Raw genomic sequence first — 12,457 nt, 5'->3', positions numbered from 1 at the left:
GTTATCTATTAATTAGGTTAATGGTAGAAATTGCTTGAAAGTAGTTTTGTGTGGGCTGACATTAGTTGTTCAGGATTAATCTGGCCAGATGGCAGAATAGATAAGTTCTGAGCCCCGAGTAACAAATAGAAATATTTACACGTCTGGAAGGCTAAGGGGTCCGTGTGCAAGGCAATTGCTGAATATAAAGATCTCATGTTACTCCGTGATATGTTGTTCCATGGAAGGCTGCAAACTACAGACTACAAAGCTTACTCCACTTGTTTTCATTTTCTTTATCATGAACAATTTAATGCAAAAAAAAACCCAACAAAAAAACCCAACAAAACTAGGCTAGTCACAAGTCAGAGGAAGAGCATCTCTCCATCTTGGTTGAGACTGTAGAATTTTGCGCTCAAGCTCTTTAAGATCTGTAAACCAACCCTTTTCATATTGTTCCAGCATCATGCAGAGGAGTCCTCACTGGCTGGGAGTGTGGGACAGAGTCTGGCTGAGTCGTCAACTACTCCCTTAATCCATTTTGCTCCTCCTCCTTCCACCCCAGATCGCTCCTCCTGAACAATTTCTGGAAATTTTCATTACACTATTAAAAACACTAGTTTCAACTGCTCCAGGCTCTGCCTTCCTCCTCAGCTACCCTACAACCATCATCTTTATTTCAACTCTTCTCAGCTGCTTGTAAAAATCCCTCTAGCACTTTAGGCAATTTTCCAGGTAGCAGAGAGAGAAGAGAATATACTGTAGACAAGAATCTGAAAATACTCCTTTCTTAGCCCAAAGGTCCAGAATTGTAAATTTGGCACGCTACATAGCTCTGTCCTTAGCCAACATCCCCTCTCTGCTCAGCATCCTTGCGGGCACTTAAGAGACAGCGCTCATCTACCAGGGACATGGGTACCCACAGTCAACAAAAGCAGTTGAAACAGGAGGAACAGAGTGGCTAGGTTTATGTCCAAAGTGGAATCAAGCAAGATTTGCCCAAGGACTTCCTTTACATCTTTCCCTTGAACTGATGCATCCCTTCTTTTTTGTTTTGTTTTTGTTTTCATTCGCACAACAGGGCTTGCTTTCTTTGCTGTTCAAAGTGCACATGACTGTCTGAAAATTCAGCTGCCTGGAGTAGCTCACATTACAAAGTGTAGCTGGCTGAAAACAAACAGCGTTTGTGCTGGTTAATTAGAAGTTGAAATCCCAGTGCATCTGTGTGCCCAAATTAAGCATTCAGCTTTACAGAGCATGCAAGGGTTTCCCAGATGGCTTTCATTCTTGAGTACAGCCCTGAAGTTAGCACCTGGCTGCGCTGGAATGAAAGTAGCCCTTCTTTTAAAAAGAGGGATGCCAAGCTCATTCTTGGTGATGCGTCTTTTAACCTGGTTGGCAGAGAGGGACCAGCCTGTGCTGGTGGGGTTGTTTGGCAAGTGATATTAATTTTAGTGCTGCTGCTCTCACTAAAAGAGCTCTTTTTAAATAGCTTTTACAAGAAGATTGATGGTATGTGTATAAGCTGCAAATGAACAGGTCCTGCAAATGAAAACTTGGCATCTATTAACTCCTGAGCTAATTAAAGCATTAAAATTATTACAGCAGATTTATTTTCTTTAACTAGGCTATTTAACAATTTGTTGAAACCTTGTTTTGGGGAAACTGGCTTTGTCTATCCTTGCAGAAGTATGACTCATTTAAAGGTTTAGTGTTCTTCCTTGATCCTAAATTGAACTTAAGTAGTTGCAATGTTCTTTTATGCTGATGTATTTTATTTACCAGCAGTTCAGGTGAAAAAGGCAGTCCTTTTTATCACAAACAGTTAAATCAGATTTAAAAGATGATCTAGGTAGTGTTTCCTTGCATTATCCTCTTAGCTCTAAAGGAAATGCATCTGTAGTTCACAATTCTTAAAACAAAAAACAAGAACACTTTCAGAACTTTTTATAATCACTTGAAGTTTGTTCATTATCACCTTTGAAGGACTACTTCCCCTAATGGATTGGGGAAATAAGATAATTCATTGAGATGTCAGTAGACGTTTGGCCAAGCTGCCCGGGAGTGTGGAGAGTGGCTGTATTGTTGCTATTCTTCTTTTTTCCTTTTTGTGTCTCAGCGGACTGGCAGTGAGCTTCTGCTCTAGCCCACATGTGAAGTTGACGTGTGCAGGACTGTTGCAGACTGTGTGCTGTTTGCCTTCTGTAGGAAATTCAGGGGCCTTGTTTTCCAAGGTGGTGTCTCATAGCGCTTCCCTTCAGTGTTTACTCTAAAAGATAGAGGCAAGAGGTGATTTCCACTGAGAAGGTGTGTGAGGAAATAAGGCAGCAGAGGCTGGGAGATGGAATAAGGATAGTCACAGGGAATGGCAAAGTCAAAACACCTGAACAAAGAAAGCGCATAGGTCTTTGGGGGGGTAATCGGACAGAGCCCTTGTGGCACCAAGAGCCTTTTCTGCATCAGTGAGAGAGATACTCAGAGACTGTGGGGTCAGTACCTTTGCAGGAGGGGCTGGCTCTATACTGGTAGGCAGAGGAGACCTCTGAGGTTCCTTCATGCTGTCCTGCTCCCTGGACAAGAGCTGATTCGTTACTTCTGGCTTGTGGAACTGTTGTTTGTTGTGAGACTCTGGCCAGCTTTGGCAGTAAACGTGGTCCTATTTTAATGAAAGTATTTCCATGCATGTCAAATGCTTTGATATGAGTGTAAAATAATTTGTCTAGTTAGTGGGGATAGCGTTTAAATAAGGGAATCACTTCTTTATTCAAGGTTTTTACTCCTCTGTTGTCACAGACTCATAAAAGCAAAGTGCTCGGGGTCAGTAGAGTGACCCACAGAGCCATAAATCTTTTTCGCTTTGTTCATAATCTGACATGAAGGCTTGAAAGAGTGTGAAGGTTTGTGTAGTTTTCCTTTTCCTAACAAGCATCAGGAACACTAATTATCTCCTCACTTTTCCAAGGTGATGTGGTTCACTGGGGATCTTTCATATTTGTTTTCTTGCTGTAAAACGTGTTGTCATGAGGGGTTTCTTATTTGGGCATAAGAAAAGTTTTTCACAGAGAGGCCATAGTTTGAAATAAGGTTTTGACAGAGTTTTGACCTGATTGATTAAAATCCCTGTCAAGTTCCCAAGCTTTTTGGCCCATTTTTAGAATGACACTTTTGTAATTCTCTGGATCTCCAGCTAGTTTCAAGATTTGAATCACTGTACTTTAGAATAGCTAGAGTTTTGCCTGTCTGTTTTCCAACTCCTTTTGGGATGCTTGCATGATTGCTGAAGAGGGCGATAACAATTTGGGACAACTTTGGGTCCCTCCCCACAAATCTTTCCCTTTCAGCCTTTTGAGGACCTCAGTAATGCTCTGAAATTGCAAGCAGTAGTTACCACCTGCAGGCAGAAGACTAAGTTATGCTTTCGGAGATATTTGCAGGCAGACTGTTCTCTACTGTAGCAATAGTAAAACAGAGTGCGTGCCTCCCCACTTGTAAACTGCTTTGAGTGTCTGAACGGCTCGATGTTAACGGTTACCACTGAGGTGTGCAGGAGCATGAAGTTCATTCTATAGAGAAGAAATAGGAGATAGGCTTGACCTTGGCATTTACTTATGTATGTGTGATAGACTTCAACAGCAAAAAAGAACCACTGTGACAGAAGAAATATTCACAGCCCCTGAGAGCAGGCAGCGTGAACGTGCAGAGCTTCTGGTGCAAAGACGATGCTTTCTGCCCCTTGGGGAGCCAGTGCAGGCTAATAGAGTGCTAGTCTCTTGCTGTACAAGGATCAAACTTCTTCCACCCCGCCCTGCTGTGTTAGTGTGTGCTAGATAACATTTGGCTGTGTTACTGTGGTAGGTAACTTTTGTTGAGAAGCATTTCCTTCACAGAATCTCATCTTTGTTGTCTGTAGATGGCAGCCAATGATACTGACCTCCATTGCAAAAAGTCCTGAGATCAGTTGGAAAGCACAGTAAAATGCCTAGGTTGTGTGTAATCATTTTATCATTCATTCAGGTAATGACAGGGTTTAGCAGATTGAGCATGCTGAATGTTCATAAAGGATGTGGGAGGTTGGTTTGTTTTGGCAAGCGCAAACCGAGTCTTTTTCAGTGTCTGCTGCTTGAAAATGTGTCTGCCTTGGCTGATATTTATCTTCTGGTTGTCTTTCAGAACGCTCCAGGACGACCTGCAGCTCAGTGATAGTGAAGAGAGTGGTGACGACCAAGTCAGTTTTAGATGTTTTATACACTAGGCACACAGACATCCCTTTAAATCATCACGACTTGTTGCATTCTTCTGAGTTCCTTAAGCTAACCTTTCCTTCCCCTCTCCTCTTTGTTTTTGTGAACAAAACAGGTTGTTGAAAAGCCACCTTCTTCACTTGCTCCTCTAAGGTACAGGTTTGTTCCCAAACTACTAGATAGACCAAATAAGGAGGATAAACAAAACTACTTTTTGTATATGGGGGTTTTGGGTAAGGGTTCCTGGTTTCTCTTGTAGACACAGGCTTTGGTTTCTAGCAGCCTGAAGCTGCTGTTGAAAATTGGCTTTGGTTGTGTAGGGGTTTACGGAAAGCTCCAATTAGAAATGAATAATCCAGGCATGCTGAATTTTGCCTATGAACCAGAACTGTATTTCCCCAACTGTACCATTATTTTGTCCTCTTCCCCTCCGCTAGTGTATATGCAGATCACACTGCAGCTAGTGGGATTTTCAGTTGTAGTAGTGATGGCTAAGGTGTGAGTCCAGTTTTAGTTCTGAAGAAAGCCCAAAACAGCCGAGTGGGTGAAGAACAGGAAAGGGTTAGGTAGACTCATTGAGGCTGTTTCAACTCCTCCTGATAAGGCAGCTGATTGTAAGCAGTACCTGCCATGTATTGTTAGTCAGAAGCAATATTCAAGGTAGACCAAACAGCCATATGCCAGCATGAGAGGAAGAAAGGTGGAGAAGCCCAGAATTTTTCCTATAAGAGAGCACTGACATACATTTTTGGCTTGGTATCTGTATTCTTCAAGCACAGGGTAATGGTCTACAGAGTCAGACTTGCAGAAGGGCATGCCAATTCTTGGCATGTTCTGTACCTCTGCAAGCTCTTGAAATAGTGTGTTCTCACAATATCAGTCTGGATCAGCAAGGAACTTGCCTCAAAATCATACAGATGTGTTGATACTGATGTGGGAAATGGTTTTCAAAGTAAAAAAGTAAGCCCACTTCAAAACAAAAAGAAGCTGTGCATAAAACTCATGGCTCTCCCTCAGTTCCATCCACTCCCCTTGTCAGTGCTGGATGAAAACAATTTTGAGTAGGGGAGGGTGTTGCAAAAAATGCTGCTACTTGACATGGCTGTTAATGAAACAGTTACAGCATCTTGACCAAGTAACACAGATGAAGAAGTGAAAACTTAAGGGGGAGAATACAAAACAGAGACATCATCCTGGAATATATGTTTCTGTCTTGTTAGCCTTTATTGGAAATTTTTCTTCTGAGGGTTGGGGCTTTCACAAAAGCACTTGTCCGTTTCAGTTGTTCATTAGTTTTTTAAACTTTGGTTGGCTAAACGCAGCTTCATATTGTAGCAGTGACATCCTGCATACGTATTTGTCTGACTGGGTTTGTTATTTCCAGAGGTTTTTTATTCCAATGCTTTATCTTTTGAGTATGGCAATATATTCCTTTGGCCTTCTCCCCTTACCTCTCAGTGCCAAAACATGGGGTTTCAGTTTTATTTTTGAATCCTGCCATGTCAATATAATAAATAAGTAACCTTCACCCATGCTGCTTTCTAATTTTATCTCATGGTGGCCTTGCAGTGCCCTACAGTCCCAGCCCAAGAGTGTGGCATCAGCACATTCCAGCAGCCCGGAGTCAGGGAGCACCAGTGACTCAGACAGCTCTTCAGACTCAGAGACGGAGAGCAACTCCAGTGACAGTGAAGCAAACGACCCTCCAAGAGCATCAGCACCTGAGGTGAATGCAAATAAAATATAGAGGCTGCTTAATACAGCCTCTTGCCTCAGACTCTCTGCTGTCTGAATGCAGTCAGGACAGGAGACCTGAAATACCATCATCGTTCAGGTGTCCCCTTGGCATCTTTGCTGCATCATCAGACTTTTCTTTCCCTTTGCTTACCTTCTAGAGTTTGTCACTTAAATAACCGTTAGTAACAGCATAATTAGACTTTTACATCCTTAACCTTGAAGTGTTCTCCCTTCTCCTTTGGTATCATTGTCTAGCATTCCTGGAGAAATTAGTACCTTCACTGGTGAGACACGAGCAAGGTGCAGATGAGAAGCACAGCTTCTCTGGAATGTTTGGGGGCCACCTCTGCCTATGCAGCTTTTCTGGGTGCCGAGGCTATGGGCTGCTTCAGGGTGAGGCCAATTTCCTGATACATTAAGAGGAGCTGCCACCTCCCCGCAGCTCCTGTGCATGAGTGACAGATTCAGCTTCTCCCAGAGTGCAGCTGAAGTGATCAGACCTGCAGGAAGGGCTGGAATGCGCTTAGACTTGCTGCTGTTGAATTTGGCTCAGATAGTGCTGCACTGGCATTTCTGAGGCTTTTATTGGGAAAAGCAAACAATGAGAACTTGGTGCCTTAAAGTTTCATAATTAGGACCATGCATTTTTTAAAAATCTGCTGCAGAAGTGTTCAAGTTCCATGGTTTCGAACAGTGTCTGCAGCTTGCAAAACATTCTCAGGCCAGTGGGAAGTGCATGGTTGTATCTTACAGACCACAGCCGATGTAAACCAATCCGCTGACAGTTTTGAGCTACTCTCACAAAGCCCCGAAGTCTTGTCATTTATTTCTCCCCCACACCCCCAGCCCTAGCTTTCTTTTCTTTTACCTTAAAAGCACATGAACAGAGAGAATTTTATGGGCAGAAAACAAGCTTTGAGGAGCATGTCTTTTCATCTCACATCTAATATACTTTACCCTCCAGCAGTTTAGTTATAGGCTTTGCCCCCTGCAATGTGGGTGTCTTTGGAAGGAAACAGTTGTTATACTTCTCCTCTTTTACCAAATCCTGCCTGGTTTGTTCTTAAAATATTAGATTGTAAGATCTTTCTCAGTCTAGTGAAGTCCTAGCTATCTGCCATTGACCATTTTAGCCTTTTTTATTCAGCAAACTGTTCATCCATGGTGCTTGAGAAGCAAGTTAGTGCACATGGCCCATTTGTTTATAGTCACTTCTTCACATGCAAAAGCACAGACTTAATGACCTATAGCAATAGTTCCCCTTTTTTTTTAAAAAAAAAAAAATCTCTTAGTATCCTTTCTGTTTGGAAAACCTAATGAAAACCCTTATGATGGTGTAGATCACAAACAGGATAACCAATGGTAGAAGTGCTAGAAAAGGATCAGAGTATGCCACTTTCTGATAGCTACCTACATTCTAAACCAAAGTTTACTGTCTTTTGGCCATGGTGGGGTTTTTTTTAGTGTTTGACAAAAAAATACTTTTCAGTGGCTAAGAAGTTAAAATTCTAATGAAAATAGAGCATATTTGTGTTATCTGAAAAGTATAATGGAATTTGTCATTTAATTATACTTACAAACCCATGGTAAAACTAAACTGTTTTAAACCAGGTTTCTTGATTGACTTACACAAACACAGTTGAAGATATCTCTTGTTTATCCACATGTTCTACAGTGAGTTGAGCCTGGATAGAGAAGAAAATCACGGCAGAAGGGATTCATTAGTCTTGGAAAACCTTTCATGTACTAGGCTTTCTCTTTTTGATGAAAAATTGTGGCTTTTCTCAGAAATGAGAGTTGTGACTGGGAAGAATCAGTGAGGGCGGGAATGTAACTGTGCTCTGATGATGCCCAGATGAAGAGCTACACATTTGAGTGATGCTGACACATACGTAGTATTTTCAGAACGGGTCCCAGATTTACAGCTTCTGTTGTCTATTTTAGGGTTAGTTTGGTTTGCTTTTCTCCTAATTTGTCAGACTACTGTTAGATTAGGCAGGGCTTGTAGCAACCACGTTATGTTATCTGACCATGATTCCAGAGGCCTGCAGACCTTGGTTGTTGCTCATGCATTGTTTGACCCAGAGGGAAGCGAGTTTTGGGTTTTGTAGGCAGAGGATTCAGAAGAGGCTGGGCTTGATGTACTAGCTGTACAATTTCTTTTGGTGAATGGTTTTCTTTTGGTTAAACCACAGAGCCTGACAGCCTACCTGTCAGACTTCAGTAAAATGTGATAGCTGGCACAGCTCCTCGTCCGTTTTGAAAGCAGTGCTGTGTGCACTTTCCAAAAGCATTGTGAGGACAGTACCTAATCTGTTTTTACAATTGCTGCTTATTTTAGATGTTGTCTGATTATGCAATGATGTTGATTTGTGGCAAACTAAGGTGAAGCTTTCATGTAGACTGGTCTCTTACTGAGTGACAGGTAGAGCTAGCAGAGATCTAGGAGTGCTGTGCAACACATTTGACTGATCCTGTGAAAAATGAGGTCTGTGTTTCTGAAGTAAGTGTTGATGTGCACATGCTAGAACATCCCCACTGTCTCATCTGTCTGGTCTTTCAAGCTCTTTCAACAAAAGGGAAAATTTTACTGGGTTCTGGTAAGCTGTGGTAGGATGGAAATAGTGGATAAAGGCTACAAGCATCGTTCCTTTCTCTTTTTGTCTGCAGCCTAACCCACCAACTTCTAATAAGTGGCAGCTCGACAACTGGCTAACCAAGGTGAACCCACCAGCAGTGCCAACAGAGAGTCTCAGTGAAATCACCCATGGGGATGGATGTGAGAAGGGCAAGGAGCAAGGGCAGGGCATCAGCAGCAATTCCTCCCACCAGCACTCCGAGCCCAGGGAGCCTCATCACAAGAGCTCCGGCCGAGCAGCCGGGGCTCCTCAGGACACTCATCTTCCGACCAAACGCAACTGCCAGAAGTCTCCTATGTGCACCAAGGAGCCCTTGCCCAGGCAGACTGTGGGTATCAAACAGCCTGGCAAGGCCACAGTGCCTGAGAGGCCCAAGGGAGGCCTGAAGGTGGACAGGGGCCCTGGTCTATTTGAGGTGAGAGATCAGTCTTCTGGAAACAAGCCAAAAGTCAAAATGAAAGAGAAGCCAAAATCCAGTGACAGAAGAGATCCGAAGCCGACACTGCAAGAGCCCCCTGAGAACAGAAAGCACAAGAGCACTCACCAGGCCAATGCCAAACCCTTCTCGGACCCCAAGCTCACGAGAGTTTTGCTTGGCAGTGCACAGGGACATCTCGCTCTCAGTCCCCTTCCTCAAGGCCAGGGCACAACCCCCACCAGGACTAGTGACCACAGGCCTGCCGTTGTGGCCAGAGAGGATTTTCATAAGGAGAAACTTCCTTTGCCTATCAGGGAGAAGAAGCCGCTCTTGCCAGTGCGGGACTCCCCTGCCCATCCATCCCTCATGGTGAAAATAGATCTCCGTCGCCTGTCAAGAGTCCCTCAGCCCCCTGAGAAAGGCAGTCACCAGAAGAGAGCAGAGGCCAAGGAACTCCCCGGTGCCAGGAAGCAGGACTTGGAGAGGAAAACCACAGACACTCCTGACAATTCTCCTCAAAAGAGGAAGGTGAGAGGTGGAGGTAGAGGTGGGTTTGTACGCGGACTAAGGTGGTGTTTGAAAAACCCATTCAGAGAGTTAATTTCTGCTTCGTAGGTTGGGAGTAGACCCAATATGCTCCTCCTGTAAAGGTGTTATCAAACTTCTAAAGGCAACATGTATCAAAACTGTCCATATATCCCCTGCTGAGCAAATGAAAAGCCCTGTAAGCTAACAGATACTTCCGCATTTTAAAAAAATTTGCTGTGTTTTCTTGAAATACTATTTTTTTCAGACAACAAAACCCCAGCCCTCCTATGTCAGAGGAGCTTTCAGCAGCAGACTGTGTCAGCATGTGGCTGGCCAGCCCACCGGTAGCATTTGTGGGCTTCTCCAGCTTTCAACCCAAGCAGAGCTTTGTAGGGCTGTGGTGCAGGGCTCCCTCTGCAACCTCTTTAAAAGAAGCACAGTACCTAAAGCACTTCCCAGACTGTCAGTCATTCCTATCCGTTTAATGTCTCTTGTGGGAGAGCACCTTGCCTGCAGTTTATGGGGCTGGCCTGAGGGAGAACTGACCCAGGCCCCCCGGTCTGTGGTTTTCAGTTTTGTGCATGTATGCATCTTCTGCTGCCTTTAGCCATGCCACCTCAGTCTGAGTTGTGTACTCTTTTCCTGTGTGGAGTAATGTATTTCCATGAAACAGCTGTGATTGCTTGCTTACACAGAGAAAAATGAATTCTGCAGGTGTGAACTGTGTTATTACTAGGGGTGATGGCAGCAGTCCCATGCATTTGCTTTTCCATAAATGCAGACTTTCAACTGAACCAGGTTTACTGATAGTAACAACAATCACTAGCCCTTGCTTTGGATCTCAGTGCTTGGTTAAGTACGTATATAACTTCTTTGATTTTCCCTGGAGCTGCTGTGGTGCTAGCAGCAATGCTAATGCTTACAAGATGCATGTATCCAGTAAGGTGCTTTCCAGAGACCCCTTTGCAGAGTCCTTCAGCTATTTTTATTGGTCTCCCTTGAATTACAAGACAGCCCTTTATTTAACTGAGATGGTATTTGCTCACAAGTGTTCTTTGGAAAGCTAACTCCCAAAGGGGACTGTGAATGTACTTCCAGCCAGCTGGTTCAGCTGCACAAAGAGTTGGCTGCAGGTCTTATGGCAAATGGGTATTCACTGTAAGTATTTCAATGCCTGTGTACCTTTTTGGTCCTCCTCACAGAGCAGGTGGCTTAGCATGTGTGGGTGAATAACCTTGGTTGCCGCGTGGGTTTCATCTAGTCTTGTCATTTTCTGAACTTCCCATAGTTGTGGGGGAGAATTGAGAAGAGCAGGGAAATGGTGAAGAAACTTGAGACCCTACAAGTCCCCCTCTTGCAGAGCAGCAGGAGAAAGGTAAACAGGCAGTAAATCTGCCGCTTCTCCTGTTGTCTCAAAGACCCAAGAGAGGAACTGTTTGATAGTAGACATATCTTCCCTTGTAGTCTGAGTGTCTGATTGCAGGAAAACCCACCTCGGAGCCTCACCGTCTGCACTATGTCAGTGTGCATCAGTGTCCTTGGAGGCTCAGGCATCATCGCAGCCAGCTAGGTCAGGTACAGCTGTCAGACATCTTTTGCAGCAGTATGGAGTTCAACCTGAGAAACAGTTAAAGATGTGATATAGGTGCTGGAGCCTTGCCCTGAGCGCACTGCCAGAAGCAGACTCTGTGCCGAGTACAACCCGCTGAGCTCCATCACAGTGACGTAAACCTGGACGTACTCTTGGGAGAGAGACAAAGTCCTGTAATGCTTTTGGCTACCACCAGGCACACTATGGGTAACGCTGACTGATAAGTGCACTTTCTTTTACATTTTCTTGGCTTGTAGCAAATTATTCTGAAGTTTTTCATTCGGGTGAGCTGATGATTTGCACGCTTTGTATTGTAAGGTCTGTGGAGGGCAATTAAAAAAGTATTATTTATTACGTCTCTGCCTTAATGGTTCCTGTTCTTCTGACCGACAATGGCAGCAATTTTAATTGACTGTTTAAAATTTCACCTATATCAGATTCTTGTTAATAAAACCAAAAACCCCTGCACATCTGGGAAATCTGAGTGATCTAGCTCTCCTGTGAATGCAGTTTTTCCCTTCCCTTTGATAAGGTGTATCACAAAACAGAATTGCTTGCAATTCATGACTTTGCTGGGAGGAATCTGAATACATTTCTGTACGATTCATACTGAGTAGGAGAAAAAAGCCCATCCAGAACAGATGAAATGCTTATTTTCAGCAACCAAAGTGCCTTAATTTTGATTACTATGAGCAACAAGAGGTTTAGCAGTTCCATCCCTGCCACTACAAAATAATTCATCTATCCAAGCAATAGTAGATAAAATGTCATTTTAGGATACTTGTCAATGAGTCTGAAATCTGTATCTGCTGTGCTCTGGGTTTCTACTTGGTCGGTTCCAGTATCTTATCTCTTCTTTTTTTAACTAGAATCAAACTTAGCTGTGTTGGTCTGTACTTTACATGAACTTTCAAAACTTGAGTGATTTTTTTTTCTTTTTTTCCTTTTTCTTCCTGTTAGAGGGAAGTGGAGAAGGAGATTGATAGGAAGAAAATGAAATCAGAAAAAGAAACAAAATCATTGCAGTCTTCAGCTAAGAAAGACTCCAATAAATCGAAGTGAGTATACAGTGGCGGGATGGCAGAAAGATGCATAAAACTGGGTCTTTCTTAAAAAGGTTAAGGTAAGCAAGTGTATCTCCTGTCCTTATACCTGAGTTTGCTTATAACATAACGTACCTTCTGAAACTTAATCTGCTGCATATTTGTCTTTACATCCTGGAACCAACCATGTGGCTATGGGAATGTAATGTACTCACCTTTTCATTTGTTGCAGATGTGAAGCGATACTTGGGTGTCACCTATGTTCTTTTCCCTTCTTAATA

General features: G+C 43.3%; 1 protein-coding gene across 2 annotated transcripts in view; it reads left to right on the top strand.

Moving 5' to 3' along the window:
• The window catches only part of AFF1 (ALF transcription elongation factor 1), a 97,281-nt gene that overhangs the window by 69,286 nt on the left and 15,538 nt on the right, over positions 1-12,457 (top strand). For both annotated transcript variants that reach the window (XM_010299036.2, XM_075751327.1), the window contains exons 8-12: positions 4,150-4,204; positions 4,336-4,373; positions 5,790-5,946; positions 8,628-9,542; positions 12,094-12,191. In XM_010299036.2, the coding sequence (XP_010297338.2) occupies positions 4,150-4,204; positions 4,336-4,373; positions 5,790-5,946; positions 8,628-9,542; positions 12,094-12,191 (1,263 nt within the window). The remainder of the gene's footprint in view (positions 1-4,149; positions 4,205-4,335; positions 4,374-5,789; positions 5,947-8,627; positions 9,543-12,093; positions 12,192-12,457) is intronic.

The sequence above is a fragment of the Balearica regulorum genome, chromosome 4 (assembly GCF_011004875.1).
Source record: "Balearica regulorum gibbericeps isolate bBalReg1 chromosome 4, bBalReg1.pri, whole genome shotgun sequence".
Lineage (NCBI taxonomy): Eukaryota > Metazoa > Chordata > Aves > Gruiformes > Gruidae > Balearica > Balearica regulorum.
Note: the sequence above shows the minus strand (reverse complement) of the source record. Positions and strands in the feature narration are given on the sequence as shown.